The 27,539-nt window shown below is 40.1% G+C and overlaps 1 protein-coding gene across 2 annotated transcripts in view; it reads right to left on the bottom strand.

The window, feature by feature from the left end:
* Window positions 1-27,539, bottom strand: part of UBE2H (ubiquitin conjugating enzyme E2 H) — a 103,637-nt gene that overhangs the window by 28,919 nt on the left and 47,179 nt on the right. For both annotated transcript variants that reach the window (XM_045855591.1, XM_045855592.1), the window contains exons 2-3: window positions 13,144-13,220; window positions 12,453-12,527 (exon numbers count right to left, since the gene is read on the bottom strand). In XM_045855591.1, coding sequence (XP_045711547.1) covers window positions 12,453-12,527; window positions 13,144-13,220 — 152 coding nt within the window. The remainder of the gene's footprint in view (window positions 1-12,452; window positions 12,528-13,143; window positions 13,221-27,539) is intronic.

Here is a 27,539-nt window from a genome sequence, read left to right as displayed (position 1 = left end):
GTGGTTGCCTCTTATCACATGGCCCTGACTAGGGACCTGGCCTGCAACCCAGGCATGTGCCCTGACAGGGAGTCGAACCAGCGACCCTTTGGTTTGCGGGCCAGCACTCAATCCACTGAGCCACACCAGCAGGGCATGTTTAAAATCTTGTGGACAATTATTCTCTGGCATGGCTCAAGCACTTGTACAGCAGGGAACAATATAAGCAAATGTAGCTAAATATAAGCAAATATAGCTAAAACTCCTCTGTTCTCTTATCTTTTAGCAAAAGAGAATCAGGTGATTTATAATTCTGGAGGAAAAGTCCAAATCATGCTTAGTTGATGTAAAACTATGCATTTTAAAAATAAAAGCACAGATTTTCTTTTATCCTTACCTGAGGATATAGTCACTGAATTTCTAGGGGGAGTGGGGCAGGAAAAGAGAAAAAGAGAGAAACATCGGCTTTGTGTATGTGCCCTGACCAGGGATCAAACCCGTGACTTTTTGGTGATAAGACAATGATGCTTCAACCAACTGAGCCACCTAACCAGAGCAAGCACAGACTATTAAAAAAAAAAAAAGTCATGCTTTGGACTTGTTCCACTCTAACACTCAACTGCTCTAGAGTAACAAATCTCTTGCCCCACAGGCTGGTAAGTGGAGAAAGTAAATAACATTGTGCAGAGTCATGCTGAAAACAGCCTCTTTCTGCGTCCAGTCCCAGGAGGGAATCTGTACAAAGTTGCACACACTTTCAAGTAACTTCTGATACTGGGGTCCGTGTGTAAACAAAGGAACCAGAAACTCATGGTGTTTTCCACCTTTGCTCCCTTTACTTGTGAGGATATTTTTAATGATCAAATCTGTGGGTAGAATGAAATACCTATGGCTGTCATCTATCTAGAAATTTCATTTAGAACAATCTTCAAAAAATGAGAGGTCAAACAAGTGACTCATGAAACAAGGTAAACCAACACTCAGGTAAATAGGTAAAAAAGTGGCAAAGGCATAAAACAATAGCGCTCTCCCAGGGACAAAATGAGCCTGGACTGCAGATGGTTGAGGCAGCTGTAGCTGATGCAATTTAATTATAAGCTTATAAATTCCTGAGAGAAAACAGTAAGTGAATACATTAAATTAATCCCACATTCCATCTTGAGAACAAATGCCCACATAGGGAAGACCATTCGGAATCAAACTAATAAATTCTACTTTTTAAAATAGATATAACTATTTAAAACGTATTCATTAAAGACTGAATCTTCTCTCTTCTATCACTGTCTCAGACTATACACTTTTTAAGGGCAATGACTTGGACCTCCACTCTTAGCATGCAAGAGGTGACTGGGTTTGGGGACGCAGCCAGCCTCACCAGCCACAGCCACACTGCCAAGCCGGTGCCTTCGTGCGCGCCTGCCAGACTCTCCTCTTGCGTCAGACAGCCAGCCTGCACCCGGGCAGAAGTCTTAGGAGAACTGAGCCTTTCCTACCCTGGACAGACGGTCCTGGGCAGTCTCTCCTTGGGTGAGGAACCAAGCAAGGAGCTCGCTCTCCAGGCCCTGTGTCATGGGAACTTCCGAACTGATCCTGTGTGTGTTCGGGAGATCTAAACTCAACAAAGGATCCTCTCTTCCGTTTCTCTCCCCCAGCCCCACCCATAATACAGAATTTGAGGAACGGGCTGGATCGGTGAGGAAAGTTCATTTACAACTACGGAAAGGCAGTGTTCTGCAACAGCATAACCTTCCCACCAGCCTAGCAGATTACAGAATCCTGCAGCCTTAAACCTACTCTCCCACAGCTTCATTTTTGTTAGATCATAATCTCTTTCCTGTTCCCACAGTTTATCTTTCACCTTCCCGGTCATTCACACAGCCACACTGTCTGAGTCAGGCAGTATTTACTTTCATTGTCAGAAGCAATAAAATATAGAACACCCTGGACTTCAAACTGCAAGACCCATTTCAAGTCTCTGCCACTCATCGTAAACAAATTTATGGTTAAAAAAATCAGGCTCCAGCCCTGACTGGTGTGGCTCAGTTGGACGAGCGTCATCCTGCAAAGTGAAAGGTCGCTAGTCTGACCCCAGGTCAGGGTGCATGCCTGGGGTGCGGGTTTGTTCCCCAGTCGAGGCACATATGACAGGCAACTGATCAGTGTGTTTCTCTCTTACATCGATGCTTCTCTCCCTCTTCTCCCTCTCCCCCCGCCTAAAACTAAATAAATAAAATCTAAAAAAAAACAAAACAAAAACAAAAACCAAAAAACCCACACATCAGGCTCTAGTCAGACTGCCTAAGTTCCACTGCATGAGCTTTGGGCAAGCTGGGAGTGACTCAGTTCCTGCCTCTCTGCTTCCTTAACCACAGAGCAGGGTTAAAGGACGGTATCTGCACAGAACAGGACCATCACAAAGGTTAAATGAATTAATAAACGTACAGCGTATGACCAGTAACTGGCACATAGTAAGCACTCAATAATGTTACAATTTGTTTAATTAGCTCAAGTAGGTAATTTCATCTCCCTTTGCTCGTTGTAAAAACGAAAGTATCTACCCCTACATATCCATGTCTCAGTCTTGCAGGAGCTGTCAAGCATTAGAGGATAGTTTGATGATGGGACATTAAGTTTTCCTATAACCCCACCACACTGAAAACAGAAAATGCAGTTGCTCTAATATTTATTATTAAAATGCCCATTCTGATTGCATTTGATTTTGGGGTAAAAAACACTAACCCGGAAGCCAGGAGGCAGGCTGTGCGACTGGTCAGTAGTGATGCATGCAGCTCCACCCTCCTGAGTCTCCCTTTTACCATCCTTAAAATAAGGCAACTGGATGATTTAATCTTGAAGTTCCTTCAAACAATATCGTTTCCACCAACATCAGGAAGATGGACAAATCTTAAATTGTGTGAACAAGCTTCTCAAAGGGAACTTAGGCATTACTTACTTGTTTTGTTTTTTTTTTTTAAAGAACTTCACTGTAAAGAAAAAAGGAAGCCAAGACATGTTTTCATTATGATACCAACCCTAAAGTGGAAGGAATGTACTTAATGCCAAAAAGATGTCAGAATTAATAACCAGCTCAAAAGCCAGCAGTCAGCTACTATAGTTCAAGTAGGAGCTAACCTAAACAGCAAGTTAGATGGAACTTTGCACAGCAAATGGAAGGAGCATGTAGTACCTGCCACAGGCAGAGCTAAAACTGACCCAAGCCAGCTGTAAGAAGGAAGTGGACACGCCTTCTGACAGAAGCAAACTCACGCAAAGGCAAGGCTCCCCTTACAGGTGGCCTGGGGGCGGGGCAGAGAAAGCTAACTACTATTTTCACTCTGGCAAATAAGATGAAGCTGAATGAATTGAGATGTTACAGACCGCTAACAGGATGTCTGCCTTAAATTAACAGGGCCAATGTGACCACTGGTCTCTCTGGTTGCCGAAACCTCCAGCACCCGGCCCCCAAGTCTCCCTTCCCCTCAACTCCTGTTATTGTAAGTGACGTCACCACCTGCACAGACCACACTCCTGACACCCTGGCCTCGCAGTCAGCTCCTTACGCTTCTCGGCAGAGACCTTTCCTCTATTCCATCTCATTCTTACTCCCAGGACACACCTTGAACTTTGCCACCTTTACAAAGTTTCACCTCCAAAATCACCAAATTCAGACATCCGCCTTCCCACCCACAGTCTCCAATCCTTGTCAAAAAGCTTCCCACCCCCATGAACAATTCTTCCAACTGTGAACGCTAATCCACTGACCCTCCCTTTTTCTTTCTACCTACCAGCCCTCCTGTCTTCACCCGGTTTCCTTACTCAACTGAAGATTTAGGAGCCATCACCATCATCGTTCCCCAGCAAACCTCTTGCCCTCTCCCCTGCAAAATGCCCATCTACTTGGGAGGAAACCAATCATCCACTCTCTACACTTAGAGCTGAGGATACCACTAGGTGAGCATTCATTCACCTACTCAACAAATACCGACGACCCTTGAACGACATGGCTCGAACGACACAGGCCCGCTTACATGGGGAGTTTTTCAACTGATCTGTGCAGTTCAAACCTGCTTTGTTCAAGCAGCAACCCCTTGGTTGGGAACCCACAGATTCAAAGAGCCAGCTTTAGTTATACATAGCAATTCAACTACATAGGAGGTCAGCACCCACAACCCTGTCTTATTCAAGGATCAACAGTATTCTTCTACAGAACAAGCACTGTATCAGATTCTGAAGCAGGGAAAAGGGTTTGTTGGTATTGACTTGGCCAAAAAGTCCTTATGTTTTTTTTCCATAAAAGACACATTTTTCCTTTTCACCAATAATTTAATTGATTTGGATATTTTGAGTGTGTTGGCTATCTCCTACTGTTGGCTTCTAGTGGGTAGAGGCCTGGGGTGCTGCTAATCATCTTCCAATGCAGCCCTGGCTGGTGTGGCTCAGTGGGTTGAACGTAGGCCTGGGAACCTAAGGGTTGCTGGTTTGACTCCTGACCAGGGCACATGCCTGGGTTGTGGGCCAGGTCCCCAGTGGGGGGTGCACAAGAGGCAACCACACACTCATGTCTCTCTCCCTGACTCTTTCTCCTTCCCCTCTCTCTAAAAAGAAATAAATAAAATCTTAAAAAATTAGATAAAACCCTTATCCAAACCACCAGTATCTCTACTCTTTCCCTACATCAGAGTGATCATTAAAACCTACTGAAAGCCTTTCAATGGCTTTTCCATTTCATTAAGAACAAAACTCACCCCTTTAACCTGTTCTTAAAAACCCTGCGAGACCTCACGCTCTCTCCCTCCTCACTCCTCAGCCAGCCTCCCAGCCTCGTTTCTCCTCCTCGAGAACCACCTGCCCGCCTCCGGACCTTTGTCCTCAGCACACTCTCCTGCCAGGCATGCTCTCTCACCCCTGACCTTAGAGGGTTACAGCTGCCCCCCCCTTTCCAGTTAAACCTCAGCTTGAATTTACTTTGTCAGAGAGGCCCTTCCTGAACAGCTAGTCTAAGGAAGGCATCATGTCAATTCTACTATATCCACTTTCTGCATAAAGCTACCAGTTAAATTTTTTTAATTTTTAAGGGTCAAGAGAGCACTTCCGTATCCCTGGCGCCTAAATGCCCTCCCTGCACGTGGATGGTATCCCCTAAATATGTGGAGCTGGTTAGAACAAATGATGTAAGCTGTATCAATTTCCTGAGAAAACAGGTTCTCCCTTAGTTGCCATACATAATCTTTTTCAAAATCCATCCTGAAAAGCTTCATTTTCAAAACATCAATAAAAAAGAACCTTTACCAACTGTTTACATTCCCACAGCATTATCTAAAAAGTTTTTTTTCTTTTTTTTTTTTAACAAATCTTTCCTACTAGAAACTTACTTCTCTCTACTGGAACTCAAAAGATATAGATCATGACATAGTAGCAATTATTTCACTGTTTAAGACAGGAACTAAGTTCAAACCCAAGTTCACGAAAGTAGAGAACTATGCAGGTTATCTTAATGGAATTTTGCTTTCTCAGTCTGAGAATTCGTTCTCTTTGTGGACTACAGTGGTTCCAGCAGGTCTTTGTTAAAGGACTAACCCCAAACTCTCACGAATGGACTCCTCTACTTCAAATCCTGGTCCACTCCTGGCTAAACACACTCAGGTCACTCACGCTAGTTCCTGAGGGAATACAATGTTTCCATCTAGGAAGACACAAAGTAAAATAGTAAATATTCTAAACCCTATAATTAGTTTAGTCAGACCACAGTATAAAACTCCATTCTAAAGATATTGTGAGGTAATTTCTTGCCACAGTGAAATAAAAATCATTATAATGCCAGAAGAATCTGCTATTCAGGCAATAAAAAAAGGTTAAATCATTTCCCTGGATTGCCGGCATAAGTAAAAATAATATGGAGCAATGATTATCAGCGTGTCTTTTAATGAAGAACCTAAGACGGACTGGGAGATTCCGAAAGGACTCTGACAGGTTTATCTAGTCCAGTCTCCCTTGGAACAGATGACCTAGAGGGGTGTCTGAGCTTTTGGCATCTCGGGGCCACACTGGAAGAAGAGCTGTCTTGGGCCACACATTAAATACACAAACACTAATGAAAACTGATGAGCCAAAAAAAAAAAAAAAGGCTTTAAGTACATTTACAATTTTGTGTTGGGCCACATTCATAGCCATCCTGGGCCATGGGTTGGACACCTCTGAGACCATCCTGTTTAGACGGTAACCCGACCTCACTGTGAAGGCCCTTCGTACAGTATCAATACAGGATTCTAACTATTGTTATCGTCCGAGGCTTTTTCACTTGGTCTCCATTTATTTAGTGGGTTTGCCTAGCTCTTGCTATATGCCACTGACATCAAATTCCATTGCAGAAAGAGCTGAAGGTTTTTCCCTGGCCACTCTATCAACATTCGGCAAATCATTATGTGGTCCCTCCAGAACCCTGTTCTCAACCAACCACTCCTCGAACACGCTCAGCTTTGTAATCATCGAACTGCAGTCCCGACGCACAGTACACACAGCTTGCTCCTGGGAGAGGCTCCTCCTCACTGCTGATATAAAGACACACGTATGTAGTATTTCAAAAGTTAGTTTCCAGACTTGTTTGTTAACTGGATCTTACAACACAGTTTTCTATTTTTTTTCTTTTATAATAAAAGGTGACAGAATGCCCAGACAGGTCTTGATGTTATTTGCAAAGGATTTTAAAATACTCTCTACATAGTTCTGTCTGAAATTAGCAGAATGTAGTTCTGTACTACAATAGCCAGTAATCATTTAAAAGAAGGATTAAATGACAACTTAACTTTCTCTTAAATGCTAGTGTTTATAAGTAAGTATGATTTGATGAAGACTACTGAAGATCCTGAAGGGGACTTCAAGATGCTTTAAAGACTTCTAGATGCTAAAACCTTTAAATCTAATATTACGTCTGTATTTCATTAGAAGACATAATTGTTTTCCCTTTAGCTCAGCTTTAATAAAAGTAGTACTGCTATTATTAGCTACGAGCAGGCACCTTTCTTGGGTACAAATGAAGAGAAAAATTGAGCAAGGGAGGAAACACAGGGGGAAGAGAGTCAGACTGAAGAGAAAAGCAGGTAAGAACTGCTGGAGGCAACAGCCCAAGAGAAGGGAAAAGAGGGGAAGCAAAAAGAAAGAAAGAAAGAAAGAAAAGAAAGAAAAAGGAGTAAAGAATAGGTTATGTATAAAGGTATGAAGATAGTAACCAAGGAGTAAGCTAAACTGTAATCAGAAAGACAAAGGAAGAAACAGTGTATCACCTTATGCACACACATAATTAACACTGAAGGAAAAGAGAAAGGAGGCTGGTGGGAAGTGGGGGTCAGTAGGTCCTTAGCAAGCTACCAGGTGGGAATTCTGGCCAAGGATAGCTTTGTGGCTTTCCAGAACCAATGACAGGAAAAGCGTAGATTCATACAAGGACACACACAGGACATTTCAAAAGACAAGCATTTGCCATATGTTTAAAAATGTTTACTTTTAGAATAAAAGGGAACTTGCAAACTATTGAAAATTACAAAAAAAAATATCTTTAATCCTCTTAAACCAACGACAACTGTGCTCAATATTTTGGCATTCGTGTTTAGAATTTGCATGGAAAAAAATAGTTACACTATATAAAGTTACATTTTCCTGTGTGTGCCTTTAAAGATGTATTAAAACATGAGTAAAGGCTGTAAAATATTTTGTTCATTAAGATGTGTCATAATTTAATATCAACTAGGTCATTTGGGATGCTTCTGACTTTAAGATTTTAAAAACGACACTGCAATTTACATACTCTTGCACATAATCTTAGAGCACATCTTTCAGATTTTAAAGATTTTATTTTTTATTTATCTTTAAAGATTTTATTTTTTATTTATTTTTATTTATTTATTTTATTTTTTATTTATCTTTAGAGAGAGGGGAAGGGAGGGAGAAAGAAGGAAAAAACATCGATCTGCAAGAGATACATCCATCCGTTGCTTCTCGCATGTCCCCAAGTGGGGACGGGGGACGTGGCCCGTAGCCCAGGTACAGGCCCTGACTGGGGATCGAAAGGGCAACCTCTCGGTTCACAGGCCGGCACTCAATCCACTGAGCCACACCACCCAGGGAGATGATTTAGTTTTTAAGTAAAATCACCCAAAAGATGTAAAATTGTTACTGATCAACATACACTGCTAGACTGGCTGCATCGTAATACCTTCGCCAACACTGTCTAAACTGTCAATATAATAGATCGTATATTCTCTCATTTTTAAATCTGCTCTGTTTGTATTAGACATAAAACCATTTCGTATCTTATGCTTACCAGTTAGTTTTCATTTTTACAAAGAACTGCTCTGCACTGCCCTCTTTACGAGACCACTCATTCCCCCCATGGCAACTGCAAGAGCATGTTTTCTTGGGCAAAAACTTTCTCCTGACGGAGGAGTGAGCACGTGTGTGATGCTGCAACCTGTGCGTCTAGAGCACGGGACACGGCAGCCTGTGCAGCGACCTCTTTGCAGAGAACACAATCTCCACGGACTACCAATTACTTGGGGCTTTGAAAAGACTATTTCTAAAGGCCTTACGTGTACTTTCACATCTCTGAAGCTTTGTAAAGACTATATTCTCCACACAGGAAACAATCTTTCTTGTGAAAGCCTATCTCCTCCATATGTTTTCTCTCCCTCCTGAAAAGCAGTGACACACTGTGACTAAAGCGTGTGGGGTACTTTACTTACATTGACCTTCTCTCCCTCACTAGTGGAAGCTTGCACAACCTTCTTAATCACCCAGTAATGCCAGATACCCTGAGTATCTCACACACTGGTCAGTATCAAACATGCAGAGTCCATTTAATTAATGACAGTATCTCACTCTCTAGAAGAGGAAACAACAGGTCAGGTGAGGACTGTTCTCACGATCAAGCAAAGCCAGGCTCAGAACCACTCTCTCCTGGTAACCAGCCCTCTGACCAGCCCCTCTCAGCTAGCTGTGCTCCGCTGGCGCCACCCTGCAGCCCGGCCAGGCATTCTAGGAATGTTTCTGAGCGAGAAAGCTAAGTCAGTCTGAACTTGCAAATAAATCAGACTTACAGATTCAAACACGATTTACTTCAAAGTAGTCACTCAAGAAAACTAAGCAAATATTTCAATGATGTTCAACTGATTAAAGGAATTTTATAATTTCTCTTTGAAAACTCCCATTGGGCCAGTTTATAAGAAAATCATAATCCTTAAACTAAAGTCAGTTTCATTATGGTATTATCATTTTTTACTCCAATTGTTACTCAGTTTTTCCTTTGCCTTATTCTGTGGTTAAATGACTGTTAGCCATTTCGAAAATGTATATACAGCTTCAAAGCATCAAGATTGTAAGAGTAAGTCCACAACCTCTTAGAAGTGTCTTTTTATAGTCCTTCTCTTTCCAAAGAGAATTTGAAGTAGCTTTATTACTATTTTGAAAAAATATTTATTTAAAGATGTAAATTGTTCTTAAAAGAACATTTTTAGTTACACCTCATGCAATCATGTAACTACTGAAAACTCTCTCAAACATTTGGAGGACATCCCAAAGATAAGCATGTCAGATACACTGTGACTTAAATACGCAGAAAAAACGCTTTAGAGTACATTCCCCAGAAAGTAAATAACAACATCCACTGAGAGAGAGAATTATGAGACATTTTGATTTTTGCTCACCTGGACTTTCTTACATTCCTATTTTGGATATGGAGCATGTATACAAATTGTGTGTGTGTGTGTATGTATGTATATCCAACAAAAAAGTATATATAAACATGTTTTGTAAAAATTTAAATTGATTTTTAGAGAAAGGTGGAGGAGAGGAGAGTGAGGGGGCGGGGACACACACATACACACATGTCGATTTGTTGTTCCACTCAGTTGTGCGTTCACGGGTTGCTCCTGACCGGAGTTTGAACTAGTGCACCTGGTGGTATCAGGGCCCTCTAAATCAAATGAGCGGCCCAGACAGAACTACATATAACGTTTAAATTTCAAGATCTAAGCACTAAAGATGCTTAATCTAAATTTGTACATCTCAATCTTTAAGAGCTCAAAATCTGGCTCAAGAACTGTATACCTGCATGGACACTACAAGAGGCAGGCTTTACAAAGAACATTGAGGCTGGGTTTTTCTTATCTCCTTGCCCTTCTGTACAATTCTACAACTATCTATACAACTCAAAAAGGACGCTTTGCTTATTCTAAGTGAGCCACTACCCCCTGAAATATTTAAAGCACATACCAACAGTAATTACACTGTTGATGGCCTGAAAATGGGTCACCCCACACAGCTGATTAAAACTCTCTTACACAATCTTCCTTTGGAGGAAACAAGGACAGCTTGTACACATATTTCAACTAGATCTACTTCCTTAAGAGAAGATGGGTCGCATCTATAGGTATTACAAAGTTCTAAGCGCACACAGTAAGGCAAAGAAAAAATTAAGAAGTTAAATTAGCCTAGTCACTTGTCCCGACCAACTTCATGTTACACCATTAATTTAAGAAAGCACATAGGCTTCTGCTGTGTCGTTAGTTAATAGACAATGTCTAAAGCATAGATATCTTCACTTTGAAAGTTATGATGAAACAAGTGTATTACCTGGAAAAATACGATAAGACAAGGCTTGAGAAATAACTACATTTCTACAGGATATACAATTGCATTTCTATAGGTTCACTGTTAGTTTCAACAAGCTACACTGTTTCCTTTCAGACTAGGAATCTGGGGTAAAAAAAAAAAAAAACACTAGATTTAGCATGCCAAGTTTTAGTCTTGATTTTTTCAGTCTAAGTAAATAGGTATTTATGAAATAATCTTAAATGACCTACATGGTCTACACATTCTGTTTGTAAAGGTTACATCATTCAACTGCATCAAGTTTAAAATGCCTACGTAAAGAAACACCCTGAAGTCCAGAAATAAACGGGGGACAGGAAACCACAACAGGATGGGAAAGCCCTCCCGACCTGAGTGGAACCTATATCCCACCACCCTAGAACGGCTCGGGGACAAGGCTACACAGACAGTAAAACAGATATCCTTCGGGACTGTCTCAAAGACACAACACCTGACAGCTCTCCTCCTAGCTCGCCGTCTGATATGACTCTAAAACCCAGAGACCCTCGTAGCATTGGGATACTTCCAATTCAATTATCCATAAAGTACTTCTCAATTACTGAGTTGAGAAAACTCACCTAAGGGACTGTAAAAGGAAATCAGTTTATTCTTAACATGAGCACTAACAGTTCCTAGCTAGAGATGGAATTAGAGATGCTCTGCAGTATTTTTAGAGCATGAAGCTCTCCAAAGCACATAAAGCAGCTAGATGTCGGGCGAGAGGCTGCTGCAGTTGATTGGGAATTAGTCTGTGACCACCCTAACTTTTCTGCATTGTTTATCCTAGGCTGAACTGTGGGGGCCTCGAATCAAAGCGTGAAGTTCAGACCATCTCTGATCTACCTCTTTAAAGAACCTTCGTGCTGGGGCAGGGCTGTGTGTCGAGTCTCCCCGAGACCGCGCATGAGTTCCCAAGACAAGCCGGCGGCAGCAGCAAGACATTGTGGAGCCGGCAATTCTGAACGTGAGGCTCAGCAGGACTGTCAGAGAATGCTCACTATGTTCAATTTTATTTTCTTCTTTAATGAAGTCGGTCAATATCTTATAATGTTTTAAAATCGTCTACAGAATAAAATTTTTAAAAGTTGGATTAAGTTACTACCTGGGCTAAATTGCTAGCATTCTACAATCTCAAAATACTTGTAAGGCATCAACCTTCAGTCATACAACCTCTACTGCATCTGACACGAAAGTATCTAAATTGTCACAAGTACCTTAATGGCCGTAACACCTTAAAAATGTCAATAATCAGGGCAGAAGAAAGACGAAGATGAGGAAAAGTACTTCTTCATACAATCCCACTGAGGTTTCTACTCTAGTTTCTTCGGCTGTTTAAAGGATCAAAAAGACTGAGAGGGAAGAGAACAGAAAAGGGAAATTTCGCTGCTAGGTAGCCAGAGCTGCAGTGAACAGAACAGAACAAAGTAGGATACAGAGAGGATTTTTGACTGGCAGAAACAGAGCAGATACTATATAATATTAATTCCAACAATCTGGCATTTAAAATGAAACTTAAGATATATTTACGATTTTATTGCCAACAGCCTAAATGGACAGTGAGTCTTATAACTGTTTAATCTGACCCTGACAGAAAAATCTAGAGTTGTAACCATTACTATCAGGCAAAGGGTATATTTAAACATCTTCTCTCACATTATAGAAGTCTCCTAAACAGTCACTGATTAATTTAACCAAAGCCAAAAAAGGAAAAAGTCAGTTAACAAACCATTTCTGAAATTAATGGTCTTACGGGTTGTTAAACAGAGGATTTTTTTGTCTTTTTCTCTTTGATTTCAAAACTCTCTAAGGAGAGAAGCCGGGTAGTTACCTACCTATAGACGGAGATTTGAAAGGGTATTTATCAGGAAGATCCACTCTAACTTTCCACACTCCGCCTTCATATGGTGCTGAAAGAAAAGTTAAAATGTTATACATTAGAAATATGTCTCCAAATCTGAAAATAAACCTGAGTGTAAATTAAATATTAAATCCTAATATCTTTTGAAAACCTTGCAAATTAATTCCCTTCAGCATCAGGGACCTCCTATAACTCTTGTTTTCAGAACAAAATACTTTTCTTAAAAGACAGAAAATAAGCAAAGGTTTACTTTCTCCCCCCTCCCTCCAAGTTACCGGATTCTTTAAAGTATTAAAAACTCTCCAATTCTTTGGGAAGTAATAGCCTCCCATTTCAATCTACTCCATGTGCCCCTCAAAATAAATGAATAAATACATACATACACCAGGAACAAAAATAAAACTATAAAAAACATTTTCCTAAACTGTCAATGTAGTCATCCATACAAAAGCCAGAATTCACAATTCATGTTTAATACTGTCGCATAGAGATAAAAGAGCATATGAATTTACTATGATAACAGCAAGATTTCCTCACGGGCTCGAGAGTTGAAGAAAATTTACTTCTCAAAAACCCCACACACTACCATCTGTCTTAGACATTTCATTGTCTGTTACAGAGAATAAGACTGAAACAGAAGGACGCACAGCGACAAGTGTACTTACTTCCTTGTGGTCCATAAAACTTCACTACGAATTCATTGAGTCCTCCCAGGATGGTGACCTCATGCTTACTCTCAATGCTAAGGTGGAAGGTAAAGGAAATTACACCAGCTTTGTATTACCTAGAACAACTCCAAGTGACACCTCCCAGACATGCCATTTTAAGTGTCATCAACATTCATATGAATCGATAAGATATAAATAAACACAGTAATTCTGGTAATTTAGAAGCAATATACGCTCTTGTGTAAAGAACATGAACAGGCTTTAAAGATGCAGAGACTTGTGTTCAGCTCGGAGGACTGCCGCCTGCCAGGTCTGTGAGCCCAGACAAAACAGCGTGAACTGATTCCCCGAGCCTTTGGTCTCTCCTTGCAAATCAGGGAAACACCCCTTATAGGATTTCTGTGAGAATTAAATGAGTTTAATATGTAAAATGACTAAGATGACTTTTTGTACATACTGTCCATAAGTGAACGGCACTCCGTTTTTCTCCCCTTGGTACTCTCCTTTCCAGCAGACCCACAATGAACCTTTAACATATATCCAGTATTTCCTTTAGTCAAATTCAGGTTCTCGGGAAAACACGCTTCTCCTAAACTGGAAATGTTCTGCTCCTAATGTATGAATTCACTAAGGAAAGTCCCCAGTTTTCTCCCTGGCTTAGAAAATAATCAAAATAGAGACACAAACTTGTTGTAAGTATTACTGCCAAATGCAAAAGACCAGTAAAAAATAAAAAAAAAAAAATGACATAACCTTGTCTGAAGTTTTTTTTGTGGCCTACTCTTCCCCTTCCTCCTGAACCTCTCTCCCCCTTAGACTCCGGGGCTCTGGGGTCACAGTCACAGAGGACAGCACTTCTGTGTTCTCTCCCTCAAAATCATGCCTGTCCTTGAGACGCTCACTCCTTTAAGGTACTAGGATGCATTACACAAACCAAGCCAATCCATCTCAGTAGAGGAGACGGCTAATATCGATTAACACCAGTCTAATACTATTTTATGTCTCTGCTCTGCGATCTAACCCCATAATAACGGATAGGACTTTTAGGTGGTTGGGGGGGGGGTGCAGGGTGCTTTGGGGAGCTCACAAAGCCCACTATAACATTAAAAAAAAAAAAAAGATATGACAGACTGGCCTTGTCTTAATCAGCAGTGCAAACTGCATGCACGATTACACAAAAGAGAAAGAACCCAAAGAAATTTTTAAACAATCTCTTAAATAGAGAAAAACTACATTTTTAAAGGTATGAAATTAAGTATTGGACTCCCCAATCATCTGTGCTATAAACCACAGAACAGAGAAGCCGGGTGTATTTTTGGCCAAGTCCTTGTTTAAGAGCCTTGAACAACATCCACCAGAGATATTAAATAAAATGGGTTATCTACGCAAACCTGATCTAACTACTTTAGCAGCATGCACACTGAAACGGCTCAAACAGTAACCACCCTGGAAAGCCGGCTTCATTTCTCACAGTCAAATGACACACACATATATGCTGTGGTACACTCAATTCTTTCTGTCCAGTCACCCTCTGTCAGCCTGCAGAACACTCCCAAGTTACCACTAAGGTAACACACGGAAGTACAACGTGTTTAAATTGTTTTAAAACTTTACAAAGCACCCTCATGTTGGGGAAAGAAAAAAATCAAATCTAGTTACAGTAAACAAAATTAAGTACAAGCAATAAAGTCCTCAAAGAAAACACTTTAAAAAAAAGTCTTGGGGGGTAAAAAGGCTTTCATAAGAATGACCAAAGCCAGCAACCTCAGAGGAAAAGAACAGCAGATGTAAGCATACACACATTTAAAACTTCTATATTGTAGGAGACAGTTAAGGAATAAACTAAGAGAAAAAAAATCATGGCATATGACCAAAAATTTAGATTTTTAAAAAATGAGTTATTACAAAGCAGTAAGCACAAATGGTCAAAAAGAAGGAAACAAACAAACAAACAAGGCCAGGACAGCCTCAAATGAGCAAAATTAAGCCATCAAAAGTTAACTCATTAGTTTAGAACTGAGACAGTTTTCACTATAAATTGAAAGATGAAAGTTGGATAAAACCTAGTATTCATTCAATGGCATATAAATTAGTGTTCCTGAAAACAAATTTAGCACTACATTCCAAAACTTAAAATGATTTTACTCTTTTATTCAAATTGCACTCCAACGAAGTTATGTTTTAAAAATAACCAGGCACTGCTGGTAGGAGTGCGAGATGGCTTCCATCCTGGGAGACCTGGCACTGCAGGGCTGCCCACGTGCGCACCCTGCGCCCACGGCGCGGCTCCCGGGAGGTGGGTACCGCTCGGCCCGCCACAGCGCACGTCTAGGACTGCTCACAGCACTGTGTGTAACATCCAAGAGTCAGGCTACAACCAAAGGTTCACCAACAATAAAAAGGGTAAATTATGGTACAGTCACCCAACCAAATATTATACACCAATAAAAAATAAATTGCTACACATAAAGGAACAAGCAGGGACCCCCCCTCCCCCCAGCCAAAAAACCCTGCAATTATCTTCTAGAGGGCGGGCCCTTTGTAGCACAGGCTTCCCCCGCTAGGAACCATCTGTATCAGTGCACCAGCTGATGTTGTGGTGAGAAGCTGTGGTCAGCTTCAGTCAATTTTTTTTTGAAGACTCAACACATTTGCCCATTTCACGATGGGTGATTTATGAGTGTACGCCCACACTGCACTGAGTGTTCAGCAGTTTTTGACCAAAAACAGCATGGCCCCAGTGACCCCCCCGTTCCTATTCACCCGATCTCACCCAGTGACTTTTTTTTTTGTTTCCACGGATGAAAAAAGTCCTCAGGAAGAAACTTTTTGCAGATGTGGAGATGAAACAAAAACGGCAGATGCACAAAAAGGCATCAAAATGGACACATTCCTTAACTGTTTTGAGCAGTAAAAACAGTCTCGATAGGTGTTATTGCATCAAATGGAGAGTACTTTGAAGGCGACTGAAGTTTAAATATGTAAGATTAAATACACAATATTTTATAAATAAATTCTGGTTATTTTTGGGTCCCCCCTCACACAAGTCTCACAGATTTAATAGTGACAGAAACCAGATACCAATGAGCTTATATGGTAAGATTCCATTTACACACATTTCAAACAGGCTAAATGAATCAATGGTATTAGAAATTAGGGTAGTGGTTATCCTAATAATAATTAGGGCCGGTAGGGGACTGTGATAATTGGAAAGGGGCTTGAGGGGGACTTTTGAGGGTGCTAATTACACCTTTATTATTCCATTCATCGAGCTACAAAAATTATTTATGCATTTTTTGCATATATTTTATTGTTTAATAGAAAGTTCTAAAAACAATGTTCACTGTTCACTGTTTACTGAAATTTTTAATATGGGTGGCCATGACCTATGGTAATTCCTCTCCATTAAAGATTTAAAATTATGAGTTATCCATATGGACCTCTCTTCCTAGAAAATGGAAGAAATCTTTTCTATCTTTTACATGACACAATAAATCCAGGTTTCTTCCATTGTGTGGTCTGTTTGGGATACAGTCCGTGCTTCTATCCGATTTCCAAAGATTCTCCTTTCCAGTCACCCCAAACCTCCTCTTCCCCATGATCGTAAATCAATGCCCCAAACCTCCTCTTTCCCATAATCCCTGGTACAATCCATGTGCCAGGTAACACTAGGTCTTTAATTACACACTATTCTGTAAATTAAAGAGTTCTTACAGTCCATTTCATATGAAAAGCTAAAAGTAAACTGAATGAAACCTTTAAAACTTCTACCAAGTTGGTAAAATGAGAAGCTGCACTAAATTTATGCTGCCTTGGAGTGGGGTACAGACATTAAATCAAATGGAAAAAAGAATCTTAGTTTAGTTGAATGAAAAACACTGCATTAAAAATAAGCCATTCCATCATCACAAATGAATAACTTGTCCACAAAAAAATACAGAATTACTTGACTGCTGTTACCATATATATTTATGGTAGAGACCACAAGTTTCTTTCTCTTCTCTGCTGCAAGGGCAAGGGCAAGGAAGGCAATGAGAAGGCAGGGTACAATGACAAAAATAATGATCTATTTCTGAAATATGCTGGCCAGGCTACCAGACTGGTGGAACTCACAAGAAGCTTCCTTCACTACTTTCTCCATTTCAAAGCTTGAACATATCCTTCAGATATAGATATAGACTGATAAAAATATATTAAACCCATAAAAATCACTTTTTACTCACCTCTCACCAAAGTTATTTGTGACATACTGCTTTTTACTTACTTAGCATTTCACTATTACAGAATAGTATCAGCATTTTCAGTAGACTAATGATTAACATTGCTAGGAACCCGAGTTCATTTTACTTTTTAAAATGCCAGCCACCCACCACCTTATTCCCTGAAAGGTGTTATGATGACACAATCTAATATTTAAAGGCTAATGCCAAACTGTCAAGAGATAACTGACATTCTTGGCAAAACGTGTCTATCAGGATTTCAGAAATAATTTTTATATAATTCTGGAACTTTCCAGAAAGGGAGCCAAGGCACAAGCCCGTGTCACAAGTCAAGGACGTGGGATTCAGACAGCATTGTTTTTGAAGTTTCCTAATAATGACTTTATAAAACAAAAGAGTGTAGCCCTGAGCTGTGTCCACCAAGTCACGATGTGGGGTAAAGAAATGTGCTTCTTTGCAGAAGGCAGACACAATTTGCATGGCCCTCTCTCTGTGTGCTCGGGCCAGTCTGTTTTCAAGTCTCCTGGAGATTAGTCACACTAGGGCACCTAAAGAAACTCAGCAACCTTCACTATTTGTCTTGAAAATAGCATGGTATACCTGTTAATTCATTAATGTGTAAAATATCACAAAATAATACTTTGGGAGTTATGTTTATAAAGAATCCTTCTCCTTAAGAGAGACAGGTTGAAATATTTACTAATGCCGAAAGTCTAGGATTTGTTTCAAAATAAGCCATTGTGGGTAGAGTTGGGAGAAAGACACAGAAGAAATGGTATGGGCTCTGAGTTGGTAATTACTGAATCTGAGCAATGGGTACTCGGGGGTTCATCCTCTCGTTCTCTCTACTTCTATTTGTTTGAAAATTTCCATAATAAAAGTACTAAAAAAAAGTAATGTAGTCAGTATTGTCCTAACTTTAGTATTTAACAAGCACAGACAATTTAGAAGAACTTAGCTACTATAGCTCTCTTGAAAGCTTATGAAAAGATCCAACATTCTCCTAAGGTCCACTAGTTAGCCTGAGGAAGAAACCATGTGATCCGGTGTGTAAGAAAACGAGGATGTCACACTGAAAGAGATGACCACACTGGGGGTAGGAAACATGGGCGGACAGTCAGAAGGTGCAAACTTCCAGTTCTAAAACAAGTCATGGGGTATGAGGTACTGCGTGGCTACTACAGTCAGTGCTGTGCTGCACACCTGAAAGCTGCCGGGGGTAGATCGTGAGTTCTCGCCACAAAAAACGATTCTGCAACCATGTTAAGGCGAGGGATGTTAAAACCAGACTCACTGTGGTGATCCTTTCACAGTACGCAAAAACACTGCACCATTATGCTGTACACCTGAAACTGACGTTGTGTGTCAATTATCCCTCAACCAAGAAAATAAAGGGAGAGTAAATCAATAGCTGCACTCCAGAAAAATCAAATTTCAGTGGCTTCAAAGGCTATCTAAGAAAAATCCAACCACACTGAGGGAAGATGAGCATGGCTTTTGAATATCCATGAAAAATAGCCTCTGGGCAAAATAATAAAGATGTGCCTTTGTTTAAATTATAAGGAAAAACAATCATGTACAATAAGCAAAGGCTCCTGGATAACATGAAGTTTAATTGAAAAAAAAAAAGATTTTTAAAGGTGTCTGTCAGGTTAGGAAGACAGGGAACTACATTCAAAGGAATAACAAAAAAAGCAGAACTAAAAGCTACTAAAAAAATAAGCAGAGGGAAAGGGAGGAAAAGGCTTCTCTACCAGTGATTAAATACATACATATAAAGAATAAAAGGACATCTTTTTATTCATTTAATTCATTCTGGGAGAGAGGTAATGATATACAAGTTCAGAGCAATGAACAAAACAATACATGTGACATAGCTCCTAAATTCAAGCAGTTTTAGTCCTTGCCTCCCCTGCAAACAAACAACACTCTCTACATAACTAGGAACTTGTTACACTGAGTTAACACCTATTAAATCCACAAAAGATCATGGATGTTATTTCTACTAAAAACTGGTTTACTAGCCCAGGCTGGTGTGGCTCAGATGGTTAGAACCTTATCCTGTAACCGAAAGGTTGCGGGGTTCGAGTCCCAGTCAGGGCACACACTACGGTTGCAGGTTTGATCCCTGGTCTGGACGCAAGTCCCCAGTCCAGGTGTGTACGGGAGGTAACTAGTCAATGCCTCTTCCTCACATCGATGTTTCTCTCCCTTTATCACTAAAAGCAATGAAACAAAACACTTGTTGTACCAGCCCTGGCCAGTGATGGAGTGTCGTCCTGTAAACTGAAAGGTCACATGTTCGATTCCCAGTCAGGGCACATGCCTGGGTTGCTGTCAGGTCCCCAGTTGGGGCATGTACAAGAGGCAACTGGCTGGTGTTTCTCTCTCACATCAGTGTTTCTCTCACTCCCTTCCCCTCTTTTCAAAATGAATAAACATATCTTCAGGTGAGGATTTTTTTTAAGGTTGTATTTATTTATTTTCAGAGACAAGGGGAAGGAGGGAGGGAGAGAGGAAGAGAAACATTAGTGTGTGGTTGTCTCTCACATGTTCTCTACTGAGGACCTGGCCCACAACCCAGTTTGTGCCCTGGCTGGGAATCGAACCAGCAACCCTTTGGTTAGCAGCCCGTGCTCAATCCACTGAGCCACACCAGCCAGGGCAGGATATTTTTTAAAAAGTTGGTTTACTAAATATATACATCCCACCCCTACATAAGTGCCTTAAGGAAAACAAAATCTCTTAAAAACAACCTGCATTAAAGAAGCTTAAAGTTTAGCAAGGGGACATGAGATCTTTCACTAAGAGTAAATGGGAAAGTTTGCACAAAGTGCTACTAGTGTTTAGAGTAGGAAGTGATCTGTTCCAGCTTGGGGGAAGAGCTAGAGACGGTTTGCCAAGGAAGGCAAGCATTTACACAGGCCTTAAGAACAGTGTGATCTGACATGTGCAGGTGGGAAAGGCATTTAATGCAAAAGACAGGAAAGCACAGGATGTGTCCAGGGAACATGAGCCACTGCCTTTTTATTTTGATGAGTAGACCATGGGGAGTATTAAAACACTAGGCCAAGACCAGATTACAAAGAGCCCCGAAACATGGATTTCATCTGGTGAACAGGCAGACAGTTGGCAGTTCCACGCACAGTGCACAAGGCTGTGCTTTACAGAGATGACCGAGCTGTGGTGTGAGAACTGCCTGCAAGTGTAAGAAACAGAATTACAGCAAAACAGCCAAAGACCAGCGTTCAAGGCCCCAACTAAGGTAACAGCTGTGGGAATAATGGGAGAGATTAAAAGGAGACTTTTCAGGCTCTGCAACTGACTAGACATGGGACAGCCAGGAGAGAGCTCCAGTGTGGCTAGAATGTCGCATTTTCATGAGGAAAGAAGAAACGAGAGTTCTAAATTCATCTCCCAATTTCTAAACACACACAAAGCACACATGCTCCAGCGTGTCTCTTGGCAAAGCCTCCTGGGACCACCCTATTCACAGCTGCACACCGCTCCGTTCCCACCACCTCTCTGGCATCTCTGTAGTCTCCTTCCGCTTGCTGACCACCAGTCTCCATGCCAGCTCCGGAAAGGCTGGGATTGGCTGGTTAGTGCCGCCGCATTCCTAGAAGAGTTCTGGCACACAGTACGCACACAAATTAATATTAATTAAAAAAACAAATGAATGAAGCTGTAAGACAGCCATGGCCCGAAGCTGCTAGTCTGAGATCTAAGTATAGTTTTAGCCTTGTCAGGCAGGTGAGGTGATACTATTAATGGCAAAGTAGAACACAGGGCAAAAGGAGTGAGTTTTTTATGAAAGATGCTAAGTTTGGTTTTGAATACATTATAATTTACAGTATAAATGGATAAACCAAGTGGCAATATACTACAGGCAGCTGGAAAGCACATGATTTAAAAGAATTACCTTGTAAATCACTAACTCTGACCTGTTTCCTAATCTTTAAAAAAAAAAAAAAAAAAGGGTGGGGGGAATGTTGAAGATGAAATATCTACAAAGGTACCTGGCCCAGCATCTGACACAATGGCAATTCATTTTTTTAATGTAAAATAAATACACAAAAGTCTGGCTAAATCAATTCCCACATGACTAAAATTTCCTAAGCGATACAAAATTTTTATAATGTTGAAAAATTTGTTTTCTTCTACATTCTTTTTTAAAGATACATTTTTAAAGATTTATTTATTTTTAGAGAGGTGATGGGAAAGAGAAAAAGGAGAGAAACATTTAGGTGTGGTTACCTCTTGAGCGCCTCCTACTGGGGACCTGGCCTGCAACCCAGGCATGTGCCCTGGCTGGGAATCAAAGCAGCGACCCTTTGGTTCACTAGCTAGCACTCAATCCAGTGAGCCACACCAGCCAGGGCTAAGGATTTTGTTTGTTTGTTTGTTTGTTTGTTTGTCTGTTTAACAGAGAGGTTGGGAGGGAGAAAGAGAGAGCGAAGAATATCAATGCAAGAGTAAAACATCGATCTGTTGCCTCTCGCATGCACGGAGACCAGGGAATGAACCAGCAACCCAAGCACGTGCCCTGACCAGGAATCGAACGGGCTTCCTTTCACTTTGCAGAATGATGCCCAACCAACTGAGCCATACCGGTTAGAGCATTTTCTTCTACATTCTTAAGCAGAATACTAAGAAAACAGCCTTTGTTGATGCTATTATTATGAATAACAATACAATGATACCCTTAAGAAATTAGTAAGGTATAAAATTTTCTGCTACAGAAAATTTCTGATCCTGTTATGCTAAAGGTACTGGCAAGTTTTTCCCCCTAGTTTCTCTTACTTCTTCAGCTAAGTCTAAGGCTGTCACTGGGCTACCATCCCTTAAAAGGTATCTATGGTGGGCTATAAAAATTCAGATAACCAAAGTTTGGGAAAATTTATTTTAAAAATGAGGGTACATAGATTCTAAGGGAGACATTCTCCAATAAGTAAAGTGCACAAAATAGATAAACTTTAGGTATTTGTTTGCAGGCTTAAACTACGTTGGCTGAAGCTGCCAACAACTTCTGAAGGAGGCATATGACATTAAAAATAGCCATTTCAAAATGCACTGTCCAGAAGTAAAAAACTTTCACAATTTACTTCAATACACTAAACTCTTAAAGACTCATAATCTAAGGAGTGAAATAGTAGCATATATTTAAAAACAACTTTTGAGTTTTCCCATTTCTTTGTTTTATAAAAGTATTCAGAGATTAAGTATTCCTTTGTGCCTAACTTCTTTAAAAATTGACATTATAATTTTTAGAATTCATTCTTATTGATGTGTATAACTACTTATTGCTTTTTCATGGCTGTGTAGTATGGATATAATGTACATATTTTATAGTCACAAAATGTAATTATATTTCATTGAATAGCAAGCAAGTTCACGCCCACTCAGGAAACTGAAAATCACACTAGCCTTGGAAGAGAGTCCTCCCCCCCTCAGGTGTTATGCTTTCATTTAAAGATTCCAAGTCAGAAACCAAAGTAAACACTGGCCAGGTCCAAGTAAATGTTCTTTTTTAAAATGGGAACATCACCTCTGTAACTTAGGTCTTCCCTGGATGCATCCCTCTGCCAACAGATTCCCAAATAATAGAGTAAAAAAAAATTTTTTTAAATTAAGTCATAAGGAAAACACTTTTTTTCCGAATAGGTTTTAGAAAAAGGAAGTGTTTGAGATGTGTAGGAAATCTAAGCCTCCCTCTACCCCCAACAAAATGTTTTACAAAGCAGATTTACAAAGTCAAACAGAGATGACTCAGTTGCAGAACAAGTTAATAGAGAGCAAAGCAAGAGGGAAATACGGTAAAACAATGCCATCTTGAGACCAAGGCGACGTAGTCAAAACAGAAATAAGATTTATATTTTCTAAAAAGTTGATATTCCAGCCCCCGTTGGGTAGCTCTGTTGGAGCGTTGGTTGGAGAAGCGTTCTGACATGCCAAGTCTGAGTGTTCGATCCCCAGTCAGGGCACATACAAGAAGCAACCAATGAATGCATAAATAAGTGGAACAACAAATCAATGTTTCTCTCTCTCTCCCTCTTCCTTCCACTCTCTCTAAAAAATAAATAAAATAAAAAGTTCATATTGCAGTTAAGCACCTCAAAATATTAGAAGTCAGTATTAATAAAATAGAAACAGTTCTTTTAATAAACAAACTTTACTGCTTTGCTATTTTATAGCAACAGTGAATCTTATTTACTTTTAACTGAAAATTTACACATGTAAATAAATTAATAGTATATTGGTTCATTAAACAATATATTCCTCTTAACTCATAAAAGGTTAGTCAAAAGCTTAATTTGTTTCCTTGGTATAGCTTGATTCAAAGATATGCTAACAATAAACTAACTTCCCAAAGAGTTGCTTATTTTCTTAGGTATAATGGCATTATGGATTTATTTAAGAAAATGGCCATATTTTTAAGAGGGGCTCACTGATATATGTAGGGGTTAAATGACAACAATGTCTGGAATATGTCCTAAAATATTTCAGAAAAAAGAAAAATACATATGTGAGAAAATATCAATAATTGAAAATTTTTAATTTGGGTGATGGGAATTCATGAAACTAACCTTTAGTTTTGTACACTTAAAAAAACTCATAATAAAAACAAATTATTTGCTTTTATTTAATTTCCAATACCTACCATTTCTCTTTTCATAAAATCAGGAAAACTGTATGTATATATCTGGCTATATTTCTATGGAAAGGTGATGCTCAGCGTCGAAGAACTATCAGCTAGTCAAACATCCGATATAAAATCTGCAAACTTGGAACACCACTCCAAACTAGAGAGGAGAGATTCTCAAGACACAAGACACCCCAGAGACATCAAGTCCTCAAATAAAATCCAAACAAATGATCTAAAAACAGTGTTCTAAATTCTTCTAAAAGAATTTTAGAAGGTGGGACACATTAAAAGATTGTGGTAGTTAATCACAATGTCCAGTTTGCATGTTCTCAGGATGGAGATAGACAACACCACTGTCCACACGTCAGAGAAGTGGACAAGAGGAAGGAACCCTGTCACTCCAAAGGCAGGTGACCTAGTCATAGTAGGCTAGAGAAGAAAAAGAAATAAATCATAACCGTAAGGATGACAAAAGCATTTGAACTTGAAAATTTCAAAGTCACAGGCAACACATAACTTCCCCACAAATGATACAGAAACATGCAAATAGCTAGGTGACTCTCTGCAAAATTCTAATGGAGCCATCTCATTTACTACACCCCCAACCTCCCCTTCTGGGCTGTCTGCTTTTCTGCACCACCCACAAAGGACAAAGTGCATCATGAAGTGGCTTCTCAGTAAATATGGCTAAGCACAATTTAACAGGGCTTTCTGGAATACCTATGCAGTGTATTTGGTGTTCACGTTTACAACGTTTTTTTTTTCCCGAAAATCTTTGAGAACTTTACTTCCTTTATTCATTTCAAATACATTAGACCAGTTTTTACCCTAACACTTGAAATGTAGACTGCACTGCCACTCAATGAAAATAGAATTAAGCTAAGTGTTCAATAATCCCTACCCACAGATGTTCTAATCGAGGCACGTGTGAGTCATTCACAGTAATCAGTGACATTTTAAAGGAAATATTTTCTTTGGCCCTCTTTAAGTAACATATAGCATATTATAACTGCAAAGTGATGCATAAAGAATTAGCAAACCCCAAGCGGCGGGGCACCCATGCAGCAGATGAAGGTCGTGAGTGAGTGGGGACAAGGGATCACAGCGACGAGCAGGAGGGGATCTCAGGCGTGTGGGCATCCTCTTCTCAGCCAACACATCCCAAAGTCACGGACATTTCTAGAGATCAGTGATTCCCCATCATAATTTTATGACTTCAGTCATCTCAAGCAGAATTTCTTACAGCAAGCTCTTTAAAATTCAAATATATTGCCTATAAACCCAAAGAAAGGGGGAAAGGTAACATACATGCGCACACCATTACTTTACCCCTAACATCATGTGCTCAAGCTCCGGTCCCAGTGCCTCCTCGTTCCCAGTTCTTTTCCAGGACAGCAGTGATCGATGCCTGCGGCTCCCTCCACTACTCCACATTCACTGCACGTAGGTGTCAAATATTAATGACTTTGACTTCATAAAAGTTGTAAGGGGAAGGAGAGCAGCACAGACTCAGGCTGTTTAAAGCAATACCATGTGCAAAGGAATAAGGAAAGGTTCAAGATCACTGTCAAGATTTACACTGAAAAAAAGGTGAACTGCGGATGAATACACTCGACAGAATGCCAGATTCAAGTGCAGTCTACCACATAATAGAGAACTCTGCACTCCAAAACAAACGAATATGCCTTCATTCAACTGAGTCTCGTTTCCATTATCCATTTGGGAGACTTACAAGAGGCAGTAGCAATTATCTGCTGGAAGTTCAACAACGGCCTGGATAAACACAGAGGAGGATGGAAAGGTAATCTAAAGTGGTATGGAAAAGAGCAGTGTCTTCCTGACTGAGATTCTGTGGCAAAACTACCTAAACCAACTATACTTTAATAAAAAAGTGAATAAAATGATGTATTAAAAACCTATACAAAAAGGTAGTTAGCAGGAAAATATCCTATTTGATATGTTCAAACAGCTTTTAGAAACTACCTTTATTTATTACCTTTATGAATAATTACGATGAAAGAACTGGGATGAAAACTTTCAACAGAAACTGGAATGTTGCTTTTTTAAAAGAGTCCATAGTGGAAATAAGCCAAAGAAATAAAAATTTTAACTGGAGAAAAAATTGCTTTTAAAGAAAACACCCTACTATATAACAACCCCAATATGATTAAATAAGCAGAAAACCCTGGAAAGGCAAGAAATGTGAGGTGAAAGGGGACTATAAACTAGGTGTGTAACGTGATACAGGATGAAGAGTGGTTGGAGCTATTTTAAGCATCACACAAGTAACAGGTGACAGAGCCTAGAGAGGAAGCTTTCCACCCCAGCCACGCTGGTGAGGCTGCTAGCTCAAGACCAACAGAAGTGATTCCCACACAAATGGGTTGCCAGATACAAATAAGAAATATGGAAGTGATAAATAATATGAAAGCTAGCCTAATCATTTAACAGAAGTCCGAGATTTAAATATGCATAAACAGTAAGAGAATAAAAATTGTACTGTTATGCAGTACATGAAATTAAAAATCAAATTTCTCACAAGGAGTGATTCCTGAGTAATTGAACAGTGTGAAAAGAAAAATCAAAGTTATTTAGCAAAACAAGAGAAGACAAACCTAGACACATACACCAGTGGGTGTATACATAGTAAGAAATTTGGCACTGAAAAGGTGACAGAACGATTAGGTTTCCCCCTCTCATGTTTGTGCCGTGGGGACCAGCCGGACTGATGGGCTCAGGTGCCACTGAGACAAACAGTTCTCTGGGGCCAAAAATCAGGGGACAGAGTGCAGTTCTGAGAACACCTTTCAATGCAACTAAAAAATCTCACCTGGTAAAGTCGAGTTTTGAGCTTTTTTTTTTTTAATATCTTTAAAGTTGAATGGGGGGGAGGGAGAGGATAAAGCTGCTTTCCCATCCCCTAACCCTCTAGTCCCAATGCCCAGACACTACAATGTTGCCTAAATACCACTACTGTTTGTATTTTATATAGAAAAGTTTATACACACACATTCACACCATCACAGAAACACAGGTGGAACTGTTCTGTAAACACCGTTCTCCATGTAGTATTTGGAGGACATCTTTCTGTATCAGTACTCACAGATCTAAGTCTTCCACCACCCGCGGTTGCCCTTGTAACGCCTGCACAGTATCAATGTACCGTAATTTAAATAAGTACCCATTAGTGGACAGGTAGCTTGTTTTTAGCTTTTTGCCACTGCCATGTTATATAAGGGAAAACCCAGTACATGTCTCCTGCTGTACTTTTTCAAGTTTCTGTCTGCAATTTCTAAAAGTAGAACTTCAGAGTCATAGGGATATATACCAAATTTTGATAGTGCCTAAATATGCTTCAAAAAGGTTATATCCAGCCCTAGCTAACACGGCTTGGTTGGTTGGAGAGTCATCCCACAGACTGAAAAAGTGTGGGTTCAATTCCTAGTCAGGGCACATACTAGCCTGCGGTTCGGTCCCAGGTAGGGTATGTGAGAGGTGACTGACAGATGTCTCTCTCTCCCCTCTTC

This window comes from Phyllostomus hastatus, unplaced genomic scaffold (assembly GCF_019186645.2).
Source record: "Phyllostomus hastatus isolate PE091 unplaced genomic scaffold, TTU_PhHast_1.1 phas_scaffold_114, whole genome shotgun sequence".
Taxonomy (NCBI): domain Eukaryota; kingdom Metazoa; phylum Chordata; class Mammalia; order Chiroptera; family Phyllostomidae; genus Phyllostomus; species Phyllostomus hastatus.
The sequence above is the reverse complement of the archived record's forward strand: the minus strand, read 5'-3'. Positions and strand labels throughout refer to the sequence as shown.